At 38.5% G+C, this 14,790-nt stretch overlaps 1 protein-coding gene across 25 annotated transcripts in view; it reads left to right on the forward strand.

Annotated features, from left to right (window-relative positions):
* obscnb (obscurin, cytoskeletal calmodulin and titin-interacting RhoGEF b) overlaps positions 1-14,790 on the forward strand; it is a 52,139-nt gene that overhangs the window by 5,707 nt on the left and 31,642 nt on the right. For 23 of the 25 annotated variants that reach the window (XM_043226247.1, XM_043226253.1, XM_043226255.1 and 20 more), the window contains exons 5-33: positions 126-428; positions 858-1,124; positions 1,202-1,308; positions 1,502-1,670; positions 2,285-2,560; positions 2,994-3,269; positions 3,403-3,678; positions 3,819-4,094; positions 4,408-4,683; positions 5,000-5,275; positions 6,382-6,657; positions 6,833-7,108; positions 7,190-7,465; positions 7,859-8,125; positions 8,246-8,515; positions 8,600-8,866; positions 8,990-9,256; positions 9,529-9,641; positions 9,781-9,934; positions 10,181-10,342; positions 10,536-10,640; positions 10,778-11,044; positions 11,413-11,682; positions 11,838-12,104; positions 12,296-12,562; positions 12,683-12,949; positions 13,067-13,336; positions 13,433-13,702; positions 13,832-14,098. In XM_043226247.1, the coding sequence (XP_043082182.1) occupies positions 126-428; positions 858-1,124; positions 1,202-1,308; positions 1,502-1,670; positions 2,285-2,560; positions 2,994-3,269; positions 3,403-3,678; positions 3,819-4,094; positions 4,408-4,683; positions 5,000-5,275; positions 6,382-6,657; positions 6,833-7,108; positions 7,190-7,465; positions 7,859-8,125; positions 8,246-8,515; positions 8,600-8,866; positions 8,990-9,256; positions 9,529-9,641; positions 9,781-9,934; positions 10,181-10,342; positions 10,536-10,640; positions 10,778-11,044; positions 11,413-11,682; positions 11,838-12,104; positions 12,296-12,562; positions 12,683-12,949; positions 13,067-13,336; positions 13,433-13,702; positions 13,832-14,098 (7,080 nt within the window). The remainder of the gene's footprint in view (positions 1-125; positions 429-857; positions 1,125-1,201; positions 1,309-1,501; positions 1,671-2,284; positions 2,561-2,993; positions 3,270-3,402; positions 3,679-3,818; positions 4,095-4,407; positions 4,684-4,999; positions 5,276-6,381; positions 6,658-6,832; positions 7,109-7,189; positions 7,466-7,858; positions 8,126-8,245; positions 8,516-8,599; positions 8,867-8,989; positions 9,257-9,528; positions 9,642-9,780; positions 9,935-10,180; positions 10,343-10,535; positions 10,641-10,777; positions 11,045-11,412; positions 11,683-11,837; positions 12,105-12,295; positions 12,563-12,682; positions 12,950-13,066; positions 13,337-13,432; positions 13,703-13,831; positions 14,099-14,790) is intronic. The other 2 variants (XM_043226252.1, XM_043226256.1) reach the window with 2 other exon arrangements.

Here is a 14,790-nt window from a genome sequence, read left to right on the forward strand (position 1 = left end):
AATCAAGTCAAATTGACACCACAGCTACTGTGGTGACTGTACTTGTGCATTTCTTTAATAATGTTTCAACATAAAAAATTCATTAACCTGATTAATAACTAAAATACTATCAACTTTGACCTCAGCACCAAGGAAACATCCCCCAGATCCCCCAGTTGAGCCAGTTGTGCGAAACAAGACAGATTCATCAATCACCCTGTGCTGGGCTCCACCAGACAGTGAGCGACCTGTGCCCATCACCGGCTATATTGTTGAGCGCAGGAAGGTGGGAGCCCAAACCTGGGTTAAAGTCACTAGCACGACTGTGTCTAGCACTGAATACACCATCAGCGAAATTTCAGAAGAAGCAAGCTATCAGTTCCGCATCTCAGCGGTCAATGATTTTGGTCAGAGTGCCCACTTGGAGGTTCCTGGAACGTTTTACCTTGGTGAGAAATTTTTGTTGTTTTTGTTGTTGTTATGGACAGTTTTCATATTTTAACTAATATAAACGGTTTTAAATCAGTGTATTACAGTAAAAATATTTAAAGGGTTACTCCACCCCAAAATTACATTTTTGTCATTAATCACTTACCCACATGTCACTCCAAACCCTTAAAAGTTTTGTTCGTTTTCGAAAAACAATTTAAGATATTCTGGATGAAAACCATTAATGAATCGACCGTAATGTTATGAAGATACAAGAATACTTTTTGTATGGAAAACAAAAATGATGACTAAATTTATTTGTAGCGCCACCTTGGAGAGTATCCCCTGAAGCAAATAGCATACACTCTTCTGTGTCAGTTAATAAAGTTATTTTTGTTTTCTTTCCGTTCATTTTGGGGTGGAGTAACCCTTTAAGTTTCTTTGTTCAGAGCCCACAGCATCAGTGAAGACAGGCCTGGTGAACTGCAGTGCACATGTTGGTGAAGAAGCAACTTTCACTGTTGAGCTCTCAGCCGTATGTTCTGGCTCCTGGACCATAAATGAGAGAATGATCCGCAGTGGATCTGAGTATCTGATCACACGCTCGAAGACCACACATACTCTGGTCATCAGGGAGGTGTCCATGGAACTAAATGGATCACAGGTTAAGTTTGTGGGTGGTGGATCTCAGAGTGTTTCCACGCTTAGTGTGAAAGGTAAGAAAGGAAATGTTTTTGAAAACTAAAAAGGAATAACTTCAAAATTCCTGATATTTTGTATTGTTTTTCTCTAGCCGCACGCGCACGCTTCACCAATAAGTCTTCTCAGGTGGAGGTGTTTACTTACAGCATGCACTCCTCTGCTCAGATGTACACAGAAGTGTCTGATTCAAGCATCCAGGTGACAACATGCACATTAAGTATTTTAATCTTGTTATATGCTTTGTCCTGTCCTCGTTTAAATTGTCTTATTCATGCTACTTTGAGATGCATTGCCCAAAGGGTCAAACACAAAATATCTATTAAATGTATGGACATGATGGTGTGTAGTTTTTTTTTTAGAAAGTTAACTGCATGTACTGCCTGTGTTTTAGGTTGTTTGGATGAAGAATGGGAAGGAGCTGAGGATGGGTAAAAAATATGAAGCCACAAGTGTAGAGCGTAAACGCATACTGACAGTCCACAACGTTGACCGTGAGGACGTGGGCATCTATGAATGCATGTGTGATGGTGATAAAATGTCTGTCCAGCTTGCTCTTAAAGGTAAACAAGTCGCTTCATTTTCTGACCTTCAGTTAACTTATGGTTTTTATAGCCTGTATATATATTGAAGTAGAACAAATTCTATTTACAATTAATTTACATAGTTGAAAGTGGGACAACTTTAAATTGTATTTATAATGAAGAGCGTATCCTTCAAATAATAGGAGAGAAATACACAGTGGTACCTGCTGTTTGCAATTAATCAGTGCTTAGTAGTGAGTGCTTAGCCCAGCACAGAAAGTTCAGAGTGAATAAATGGTGTAAGCAGTCAGTGTTGACATGTACTAGCAGCTGGGCTTTGGCTGCTCAACAGGAAGTGTTGGAGAGTGTGTTTGTCAGGTAACAGATCTGCTTAGCACTCATGCACTTGCATGAGTCATGTTCAATATACTTTGGGATGTGAGTATTTTTGACATGTACACAACATTAAAATGACAGATAGACTAGGAGATATGGTAAGTTCCTGTCTGTAATTGAAAAGAGTTTGGGTTGTCATATTTGTGTGCTAGCAGTTTTCACTGTCAAACTATATACAGATAGACAGTGGATGTCACTGCCTAATCATTTTGAAACCAAAGGGGAGTGGCATCTAATCCTTCATTTTCTTCTAATAGAAGAACCAGCTAAGTTTGTTAACAAGCCAAGGGCTCAGCCCCTAGAGAGTGATGCTCTGGTGGGCGACGTGGTGTTGAGCTGTGATGTTGCTTCTCCTGGAACTGCTGTTGTGTGGAAGAAAGAACAGATGGAAATAATGGAGGACAAGAGGACAACTTTTATATCTCAAGGGACACAAAGGAAGCTGGTCATCAGGGGTGCCAAGCAGAGCGATGAAGGACACTACTCGTGTGAGACGGCAGAGGACAAAATGACATTCCTGGTCAAGATAAAAGGTAAGACTATGCGCTAATTAGTCTGAAACTAAAAATTTAAACGAGCAGGATTAATCAGACATGCCACAATACCTAATTAATGTCATAACTTTATGGTTTTTTGAACAGTGACGCTAAACGCTAAATGCTCCTACAGCTAATAAATGATTTAATAAGTTAAATTAAAAGTTATACCAGCCTTGTACAAGTTATATTAAAGTTTAGCATGTCATTTATTATGCCAGTGTCAGATCTTACTGAGGACAGTAATGGTCCTTCGAACATAAAGTACTGTAGTTAGAAAAGGAAAACTTGGGAACAGACAATTTTAGATTAGTCTCACATAGAGGATATTGAAATTTGCACAAAACATGTATTATTAAGCCAGTGTGTTGTTGTGTGTGTGTTTTGTTACTTTTTGATATTTTACTAAAACAATGAATGTCCTTTTTAGAAACTCGTGCTGCTTTCTCCAACAAAGACTCTTATCAAAAGGAGGTGAAGGTTTCAACCTCTCAAAAGGCCACACTGAGCTGTGAAGTTTCTGACCTCAAGACTGAGGTGAAATGGTTCAAGGATGGCAAGCAGTTGATTTCTAGTAAGACTGTCCACATGGAGTCAAAGGGCAAGAGCCGTCAGCTGGTGCTGGAGAACGTGGAGAAGAAGGATGCTGGAGAATATACTTGTGAAGCTGGAAATGAAAAGCTGGTCTTCAAGATTCGGGTGGAAGGTAAGAACAACATGCTAGCGTTTTGGCTTTTTTAAGGTTCCAATTAATCAATCAACCATGACTAAACCAATGTTTACATAAAACTAATTGCAGTTTCTGATACTTGATTCCTGAATCTTTACTTCTGCCCCAGACATTCAAGCTGCCTTCTCCAACAAGGACTCCTACCAGAAGGACGTCAGAGTAGCAGTTTCCCAGAAGGCCACATTGAGCTGTGAGGTTTCTGACCCCAAGACTGAGGTGAAATGGTTCAAGGATGGCAAGCAGTTAAACTCCAGTAAGACTGTCCTTATAGAGTCAAAGGGCAAGAGCCGTCAGCTGGTGCTGGAGAACGTGCAGAAGAAGGATGCTGGAGAATATACCTGTGAAATTGGAAATGAAAAGCTGGTATTTAAGATTTGCGTGGAAGGTAAGAACTCCATTGTAGTGTTTTGGCTTGTTTTTTTCAAGGTTCTGGTTACTCAAACATGTTTACATACAGTTTACAGTTTACATAAAACTAAATGCAGGTTCTGAGACTGTATTCCTAAATTTCGATTTCTGCACCAGACATTCAAGCTACATTCTCCAACAAGGACTCTTATCAAAAGGAAGTTAAGGTTTCAGTGTCCCAGAAAGCCACACTGAGTTGTGAAGTGTCTGACGTCAAGACTGAGGTGAAATGGTTGAAGGATGGCAAGCAATTGACTTCCAGTAAGACTGTCCACATGGAGTCAAAGGGCAAAAGCCGCCAGCTGGTGCTGGATAATGTGGAGAAGAAGGATGCTGGAGAGTACACCTGTGAAGCTGGAAAGGAGAAGCTTGCCTTTAAAATTCAAGTGACCGGTATGTCCTTGTGCTAGTCTGTTGGTTTGAATAAAAGAGTTCTATACATGCATTGCCTTACAATATTTTATTAATGTGTCTTCAAGAAGAGGTACATGACAAGTAGACTTTATTGCTCAATTCAGTCGTACAGAACCAAAAACAGGTTACAGTCTGCAATTTAATTAGCCTTTTTGTGGATTCTTTTGCAGTTTATTTTGTATTCCTAACTTCTTAAGCATCTAGTGTTTGCTGCATCTATACATTATATAATCTTGATTTATATATTTACTCAGAGCATAATGTTTTCTTATATTGTCCATTGCCTAACAAGACATTCAAGCTGCCTTCACCAACAAAGACTCATATCAGAAGGAAGTGAAAGTTTCAGCCTCCCAAAAAGCCACACTCAGCTGTGAAGTTTCTGACATCAAGACTGAGGTGAAATGGTTCAAGGATGGCAAGCAGTTGAGCTCCAGTAAGACTATCCTTATGGAGTCAAAGGGCAAGAGTCGCCAGCTTGTGCTGGAAAATGTGGAGAAGAAGGATGCTGGAGAATATACCTGTGAAGTTGGGAATGAGAAACTTGCCTTTAAAATTCAAGTGATGGGTATGTGCTTGTGCTTGTCTGTTGGGTTGAACAAAAGAGTTTGATAAATGCATTGCCTAAGAAGATTTTATTAATGTGTTTTCAAGAAGAGGTACAATGACAAGTAGAATAATTTGTTGCTCAATTCAGTCGTACAGAACCAAAAACAGGTTACAGTCTGCAATTTAATTAGCCTTTTTGTGGATTCTTTTGCAGTTTATTTTGTATTCCTAACTTCTTAAGCATCTAGCCTTTTATGTATCGGTCGTATACAATCTTGAGTAATATATATTTACTTAAAGCATAATGTTTTCTCATATTTTCCATTGCCCACCAGAAATTCAAACTGCCTTCACCAACAAAGACTCATATCAGAAGGAAATCAAAGTAGCAGCTTCCCAGAAGGCCACACTGAGCTGTGAAGTTACTGACCTTAAGACTGATGTGAAATGGTTCAAGGATGGCAAGCAGTTGAGCTCCAGTAAGACTGTCCTTATGGAGTCAAAGGGCAAGAGCCGCCAGCTTGTGCTGGAAAATGTGGAGAAGAAGGATGCTGGAGAGTACACCTGTGAAGTTGGACATGAGAAACTTGCCTTTAAAATGCAGGTGACAGGTATGGGAACATCTTTGTGTTTCTCTTTTGACTCTCTGCTTCCATTTTAGTTTTTGTACTTTATGAAATACATCTAAATTACAATCAATCAGTGAAGCTTGACAAGAGCTAATTTTACATGTAGCAAAATAGTTGGTAACACTTTCTTTGTATCTATAATACATTATAAGGGTATTTTAAGGCATTATAATGAATTCATAATGCGTTATAAAATATGTTATGAGTTATAACATATTGTGAATAGGTCATATCAATTATAATACATTATAATATTTAATTATTTGTGATTAGATCTTTTAAGAGTATGATCATTTATAACACACAATGAACACCATGTTAAATCTACTTCATTTATAATAGACTATATCATATCTTAACATTGTTTATTTAAGATCTGCACAGTAACTTACAACACCTTGTGAGTGGTTAGGTGCTGAGTGTTACTTGAGTGTTTCCTGTGAGGCCAGTATTGAGGCTAATGTAAGCTAGCTAATATTTTCAACTGAAAATATTAGTAGACTTTGGTAGAGTAGGTAGAATGTATGTCTGTTGAGGAACCATCAAAATAAAGTGTTAGCATGTATTTAGCATACTACTCTAATACTGTAATAAAGGCTGGTTGATAATAATCAAACTGATATATATTCAAAAGTTCAAAGCAAATGTGTCATATTACATATTCACCTGATCTGGTATCTGATCTTATGGTTGTTTGAGAATTTTTTTTTGTTATTATTGTTACTTAAAAGTGATATTTGTCTGCTTTAGGTAAAGTATAACACATTAAAACTGTATATTATAAAGATATTTATACTGCATTATGCCTTCATTATAATGTCTTAAGAATATCCTTAAAATGTATTAAAAATACAGGGTTCATACAATGTGTTACTAAATAGTTTTTCTTTGATGAAAGAGACCTTTGAATAAGGTACAATTGCTGCAGTAAGATTTGGATTTGTTTAATTTATATAAATGTATTTTTGATCTTTTTTGGATTCCTTAACCATTTAGTCTTTGCAGCATTTAATGTCTATGAGTTTAAAATTAAATGTTTACTGAAAGAATACTATTTTTTAATATGGGATGTATGCTTGCCCAACTAGATATTCAAGCTGCTTTCACCAACAAGGAGTCCTATCAGAAGGAAGTGAAAGTAGGTGTTTCTCAGAAAGCCTCACTGAGCTGTGAGGTTTCTGACCCCAAGACTGAGGTGAAATGGTTCAAGGATGGCAAGCAGTTAAACTCCAGTAAGACTGTCCACATGGAGTCAAAGGGCAAGAGCCGTCAGCTGGTGCTGGAGAACGTGGAGAAGAAGGATGCTGGAGAATATACCTGTGAAGTTAGGAACGAAAAGCTGCCATTTAAGATTCAGGTGACAGGTATGGAAACCATCTTGGTTCTGTGCATCTTAACAGTCTTCTTTGGGTTATTTAAAAGCTGCTAAGAAAATATTTCTTATTTCCCGTCATATTCAATGTAATTGCAACCCTGTTGATTTTCTCTGTAAATAGTCAAATTCTTTGAATTAAGTAAACTTATTATTATTCTTATTAGAGCTCAAAGCTGCCTTTACCAACAAAGACTCTTATCAAAAGGAAGTGAAAGTTTCAGCCTCCCAAAAAGCCACACTGAGCTGTGAAGTTTCTGACCTCAAGACTGAGGTGAAATGGTTCAAGGATGGCAAGCAGTTGAGCTCCAGTAAGACTGTCCACATGGAGTCAAAAGGCAAGAGCCGCCAACTGGTGCTGGAGAATGTGGAAAAGAAGGATGCTGGAGAATATACCTGTGAAGTTGGGAATGAGAAACTTCTCTTTAAGATTCAGGTGGAAGGTACAATTTTCTTGCATATTATAATGAATCCACGCACTTGTCTTCCTCACAATTAAGTAATTATTTCCTATTTTTTCTCAGATGTTTCTGCCAAATTCCAGAAGACATCCATAACAAAAGAAACTGTGATGGTTGAGTCAACAGAAAAGTTTGTTTTAAAAACTGAGGTGATGACAGAGAGTTGTAGTGTTAAGTGGTTCAGGGATGGAATAGAACTGAAAGACGGATCGAAGTATGAGATGAAACAAGAAGGTCGTTCACGTGTCCTCATCGTTAAATCTTCTGAATCTAAAGACAGTGGAACCTACTTTTGTCAGACGGCTGATGACAAGGTTGAGTTCAAGGTTCAGGTCAAAGGTAAAAGCTAATTTGCAATTTCAAAATAAGAAAAAGTACAAATGTTTTAAGGTGTGGATAATCTCAAGATCAAATTTGCTTATTTTTAATTTTTTTTTTTTTTTTTTTGCATAATTATTTTTTATTCAATTCAGTTGATTTACTTTTCAAAGTAAATTGTGTTGGATATAATTGCACTTAATTATATCTATATCTTGTATAGTGTATATAATTCTCTTTATTATTATCTGTCTTGTCTTGTTATCGTGTTGCACTGTAGAGTTTCTGTCACTACAACAAATTCCTCGTATGTGTAAATATACTTGGCAATAAAGTGATTCTGATTCTGATTAATAAATCTAACCGATCGCAGACAAAATGTGATTTAATTTTTCCCTTATCTATGCCCTACAGATGCACCTTTAAATTTTGTGGTGCCATTGCAACCAGTGTCTGCAGTACTGGAAAGCACCATGACACTTTCCTGCAGTCTCAACAAAGCTACGAGTAGTGTCCTCTGGAAGCATAACAGCAAAGAAATCAAATCAGGTGGCAGATTCAGCATCCGCACTGATGGCACAAACTGCATCTTGACTGTCTCCGCTGTGGCTCAGGAGGATGAAGGGGAGTATAGCTGCGAATGCAAAGATGACAAGACCTCCACCAAAGTCACTACTAAAGGTACGAACAACTAGTGTCTACGTCTGAAAGTCACAGATTTTCATCAAATTGAATCAACTTATTAAGCTTGTTTACATTTTGTTTACATTTTACGCAAGTTTTCAATTTAATTTCCCACAGCCCCACGTCTGGTGAGGTTCACTACCAAGCTGAACAATGTTGTTGCAAATGAAGGCAAAGATGCCATCTTTAAATGCTCCATCACACCAGCCGATGCAAGTGTCAGATGGCTGCGTAATGACATACCTATTACAGCTAGTCCCAAATTTAAGATCGCTCATGGGGGAAGCAGCCATTCCCTCACCATCACAGCTGTCACTCAGGAGGATGCAGGAGAGATTAGTATCGATGCTGAGGGGAAAGTGTGCAGAGCCACACTCCAAGTACAACGTAAGTGACAGATACTATTGGTAACCATAATGCAACATATTGTCAGGAAGCAGACACAGTCCAAATTCATCTGTCATTTTGCAGCGCTTCCTGTCACCTTCAAGAAGAAGCTTGCAGATGTCACTGTAACTGAGCAGGACACAGTTCGTTTGGAAGTGGAGCTAAGTAAGCCCTCAAAAGATGTGAAATGGATGAAGAATGGTGTGGTACTGCAGCAAGGAGGAAATATGGAGATCCATGTAGATGGTGCCAAGCAGGCTCTGGTCCTCAAGAGTGTGGCGTATGCTGACAGAGGACATTATTCATGTGAAACCCTAGATGACAAGACCCAGGCCAAACTGACAGTAGAGAGTATGGATTCCTTCATTATGTTACTCTATTACCGAGTTTCTCTTTCGATCATAATATTTTATGATTAAAATATACAGAAAAGTACATCTATGGGTTTCCTATGTTTTTCTTTCTACCATTCAGTTAAGAAGATTCAAATAGTAAAAGGCCTCAAAGAGATGAAAGTACAAGAAAAAGAGACCATCACTTTGGAAGTAGAGCTCAGCAAGGCCAATATAGAAGGTTCCTGGAGCAAAGATGCAAAGAAACTAAAGGCAGGACCCAATATCATCATTACAGCAATGGGCAACAAGCACTGCTTAACTATGTCCCAGCTGAAGATAAGTGATGGTGGAACTATTACTTTCCAAGCCGAAGATGCCCATACTTCTGGCAAACTAATTGTTACTGGTGAGTGTGTATTTTTCAGGTCTTCAAGTTTAAGCCTGAATTGCAAGATTCATTAAGATGTTTAGCACAAGATCATAAAATGTGTGTTTTCAAGTTTTGTACTTTCCGAAGATTTATAACCAACATTTTCAAGTATGTTCAACCAAACTAAATGAATGTCCACAATCCCATATGTACTAATGAGGAGATTTGTAACAACCACCAATGTGTATAACCAATGTTGTCAAATTTATATACAATTATAACCCCAATTGTTGGCATTCTGTGCACAGAACCTGCTGCAAAGATCCTCAAACCTCTACGGGATATCAGTTCTCCTGAAAAGGAGAAAGTCACTTTTGAATGTGAAGTTTCAAGAGCAAATGCTGATGTCAAGTGGTTTAAGGTATGAGTATTTAATTTAAATTGGTTAAAACTAAATTGTTTAGTCATAAATCTCTTCTCTTCTTCTCTTCTCTTAATACAAAATTATTTGACAAAAGGGAAAAAAATTTGATGTAACTATGTCATTATTTCTCCATCAGGATGATGAGGAACTAAAGCCAGGAAAGAAATTTGGCATCCATTCCCAGGCCAACAAGCGCACCCTCATCATCCACAAGTGTGCATATGAAGACCAGGGCCAATATATATGTAGAACTACAGATGACAATACTTCGGCCAAGCTTACCATTAACGGTAAAGATAAATGATTTTTGAGCAGGGTTCCAGGTTTTCACAGCAAAAAATTACTACATGAACCTTGCGTAACATTGCCCAAATGCTTTTTAGGGGGCATACAGGGGAAACATTGTTAAAATAGCTCAGTAGCTTAATAACTCAAACCGCAAACTTTGCAACACTGCTTCATTGTGGGATATGATTGCTGAACTCAAAAATGTTGCATTGTCACTTGAATGAATGTTTGTATTTGAATTCTTGCAGCCAGAGATATTAAAATAGTGAAGCCGCTGCAGGATGTGGAGGTGACAGAAAAGGAGAGTGCAACATTTGTCTGTGAGGTCTCACACGATGAGGTCGAGGCTCAGTGGCACAAAGGAGATGCCAAACTCAAAGTTGGAGACAACATAAAGATAAGGCAGGAGGGTGAGTTGAACAAACTTGACTTTACTTTCTTCTTGACAGCTTAGGTGTGCTTGTAGATTGAAGAACATGCAGCCCAATATGGCAGTAAATTCTTTAAATTACTATACAATCAGTTCATAAATGAGAAAAAAAAATCAACACCAAGAGGGACAGATTAATGTTTTTTAAACTCATTTTATATTCTCTCTCTTAGGAAGAACATACATTCTTCTCTTTAAATCTGTAAAGGCTGAGGACGCAGGTGAAATAAAGTTCACAGCTGAGAAGGCCTCTTCAGCCGCTAAATTGAAGGTTAAAGGTTCGTTGTGTCTGTCATATCTGCATGCATTTTGCATTTAGCGTAAAGACTAATGAACTACAGCCTGCGCTGTGTAGCATTTATAAGATTGTCTAACAAATCAGTAGATCCCCTAAGCTCACTTATAATCATTACAGAACTGCCTGTCAGATTTGTGAAGAAACTGAGAGACAAAATCGCCATGTACAAACACCGCGCATACTTAGAATGTCAGGTGTCACGGGCCAACGCTAAAGTCACGTGGTACAAGAACAAGTCAGAGATCAAACCAAGCAAGAAGCATGAGATCACGAGTGAGGACATCTACAGGAAGCTCACCATCACTGACGTGGACTCTGATGATGAGGATATATACATGTGTGATGCCACTGATGATAAGACTTCATGTCAGCTACTAGTAGAGGGTAAAAACCATTTCCATTTGATTTAAAGAATTAGATTCAATTTTGGGAGGAATTCATAAAGCACAACTAAACATTGCAAACTAAAACACATTTGAAATTAACTGTAAAAAGGGTGTAGAAAATGTGATTGCATGTTGTTAATTATTTGATAACAGCTTGCAGATCAGTTTTTGATTGATCTGCAACAGACAAGAATGAGCGTTGTATGCAAATGTATGCTTACTTACAGTTTAAAGTACTGTTATGTGAATTTACCTTCCAAGCATTTTAGTTCCATGCAGTTTCATTATTATGTGTCTTCTTAAGTCTGCAGTGTTTTGATTTGCACTACATAACACAGCACTATATTGTCTCATCACCAACTTCAGAGCAGGCTATCAGCATAGTACGGCAGCTGAGTTCTTTGGAGGTGACCGAGCCGTTTGCTGCCCATTTTGAGGTAGAAGTCAGTGTTGAGACAGTCAAGCCAGTGAAATGGACTCTAAATGGGGAACAGCTTAAGGAAAGTGCAGATATTGAGATGGAGAAAGAGGGAACCATGCACCGCCTCACTTTTAAGAAGACCAAGGCCTCCATGTCAGGCCCAGTGCAGTTCACTGCTGGAAAGAGCAAATCAACAGCTGAGCTCAAAGTGAAAGGTTAGACATTTGGTTTAATCAATGATAAAATTCCAAATGAAACTACCAAGTTATTTGAAAAAAGGTGTATTTTGCTCTATTTGTTTATTACAGATAAAATGCACAAAATGCACTTTTGTGTTTGCTTTCAAAATCACTGTTCATATGATCCCCAGAGCGTCCCATTGAAATCCTGGAGCCTCTTAAAGATGTATCAGCCAAGGAGAAGACTTCCACCACGCTATGCTGCAAGTTCTCTGCCACACCAAAAGAAGTGCGGTGGTTTAAGGGTCAAACCACTTTGGAGACTTCTAGCAAATATATCATGAAGCAAAAGGACGCCAATGTGCAGTTGATCATACAAGCTTTGAGTGCAGAGGACTCTGGAGAGTATCGCTGTCAGGTCGGGGTCTGTGAGAGCAAAGCTGTTCTCAAAGTAGAAGGTAATGTCACAAAGAAGGCATTCAAAGCATCTTGTTTCAAATTGCATTCTCTTTATGCATCCAACCCGGGTTAGGGTTGCTTGTTAGAGCTTTGCTTTGACTACGCAAAGCACTCATTATATAGGAGCAGTTGGTAAAATAAATGCCACTCTGTTCATGCTCTTTGTTGTTTATTTTTCTGACATATATAGCGCGTAATATCCAGATCACCAAACATCTGACCGATGTAGAAGTGGATGAAGATGGTGATGCTGTGTTCACCTGTGAGGTTAACTATGCTGATGAAGAGGTCCAGTGGACACTTAATGACAAGCCACTCTTCAACAATGAGGTCAATGCCATCACCCATGTGGATAAGACCCATACGCTCAGCCTCAAGAATCTAGCACCTGAAGATGGCGGGAAGGTGTCATTCAGCATCAGGGATGTGAAAGAAATAGTCTGCCTAAAAGTCAAAGGTGGGGTTGTATGACAATAGTCAAATGAAGCCAATTTCACAGAAATGCTTTGAATGTGAAGGATAAATAATTCTTGGCAAGGTTTTGGCTTAATGCGCTTTTCTATTTATTGACATCCAGAGAAGAAAGCCATCTTCCTAAAGTTGCTGGATGATGTAGTTGCAGAGGAGAAGGGTACAGTGACCCTTAAGTGTGAAGCCTCAAAGCCCAGAGTGGCCCCTGTGTGGCGCAAAGATGGTACAGTCCTGTCAGCAGGGAAAAAGTATGAGCTCCTCCATGATGGTAAGACCTTGGGACTTACTATCCATGATGTCACACAAGCTGACGCCGGGGAGTACAGCTGTGATCTTGGCACAGACCACTCCAAGTCCAAGGTTACTGTTAGAGGTATGACAACAAACTTATTTAGTACTGTGCTACAGTGACACAGTTGTGTCATTTTGGTTTAGTTTTATCCTGTAAGATGTTGGTGTTTTTCAATAATGTCTTTTCTGTTGACCCTAGATATCCACATTGGTATCACCAAGCGAATTAAATCAATAGAGGCCAAAGCAGGTGAAAACTGTACATTTGAGTGCATCTTGTCCCGAGAAAGTTCAGAGAGCTGCACCTGGAGCCTAAAAGGCCAACCTGTCACTGATGGAGGCCGCTTCCAGATAAGCAGCAAAGGGCGCAAGTATACCTTAACAATCAAAGCTGCCTCAGCTTCTGATTCCGGTGAGGTGGTCTTCACTCTGAAGGATTTGAGCTCAAAGGCAACACTTACTGTTGAGGGTAAGCAGAACTTTAGGTCTTTAGGACTTTAGGATTATAGGTTTTACACAAATACGGTTTTGTTTAATCAAAGTGTATCTTATTTTTGGGAGCCAGGTGAAGCTCCTAACATATCTAAAGAGCTTCAAGGTGTCAGTGCCAAAATTGGTGAAGATGCCACATTCTCCTGTGAGCTTTCTCAGTCTGGACTGGAAGTGAAATGGTCAAAGGATGGCAAATCTATTAGAAAAAGCCAGAAATATGAAATCAGTCAGGAGCAGACACTCGTAAAGCTGACAATCCACAACATAACTGAAAAAGACTCTGGAGAATACAGTTGTGAGATCACCGGGGGCCCAACCTCCAAGGCTAAGCTGGAGATCAAAGGCAAGAATTTTAAAATGAATGGTTTGAGATTCTGTCATCCTTTTATTAAATATACAGAGGGAAATCCTCTAAAAAAGGAGATATATTTACTTAGTATATTTACTTAGTAGTATTTCATCCCCTCTGTAGAACTGGCCAACAAATTCATTTGTGAGCTAAAGGATGCCACTGCAGAAGAGAAGAGTGTTGTCTGCTTTGAATGTGAGACAGCCCAACCTGCATCTAAAGTCACCTGGCTGAGAGGAACAAAGGAGATCAGGGCTGGAGGAAGGTATGAGCTTATGCAAAAGGGAACTGTCCTCATCCTCAAAGTGAAGGATCTGGAGAAGAGTGACAGTGAGGTGTACACCTGTGACATTGGCTCTACGAAGAGTATAGCCAAATTGACAGTAAAAGGTAAGAACCAGACTTTCTCAGAAAAATAATCAATTTAACACTGAAATCCGTCTTTCTTGGTGTTTATAGAAATGTATAGATATTCTATATCTAATATAGATATATATATTAGATATAGAAAATAATAAAAATAATAATAATAAGCTGAAACATTTTAGATTAGATTCTTAGATACAGTGTCTAAAGCTTTGATGTACCGTGGTTTTTGATATCTTGGCGTTATTTTAATGTATTCTTGGTAAGTACACATTTTCATTTGATTCAACATATGTGTTTTATTTCTGCATTTGACATTTCACTTTTGGGTTCCTTTGTGGCAATGCCAGGCATTTCAGTGATGATCTCATGCATTTCCATGTCAGCAGATGATCATCTCAGTTCAGAGAACTGGTACTTTTATGTTGTACTTTCACAATAAAGTTGGTACTTTTTTTTTTTTTTTTTACTTTTTTGTCTTTTAGATTTCTAGCAAGTCAGTTTGGTGAAAATGTGGTTACATTTGATCTATTATTTAGGTCTTATTGGACAGAGTATTACGTTTTGTGATGTAGATGTCTGTCAAGTTGTCAAATAGTAGAAATGGCACTTGCACTTTTGTGTTTGTCTTGGTTTGTGAGATTCAGTCTTGTCTGAACTTTGTATGTGTAATATGTATTCATGTAGTCCTAGTGCAATGGATGTGTTAGAACTGT

This window comes from Puntigrus tetrazona, chromosome 24 (genome assembly GCF_018831695.1).
Source record: "Puntigrus tetrazona isolate hp1 chromosome 24, ASM1883169v1, whole genome shotgun sequence".
NCBI classification, from domain to species: Eukaryota; Metazoa; Chordata; class Actinopteri; order Cypriniformes; family Cyprinidae; genus Puntigrus; species Puntigrus tetrazona.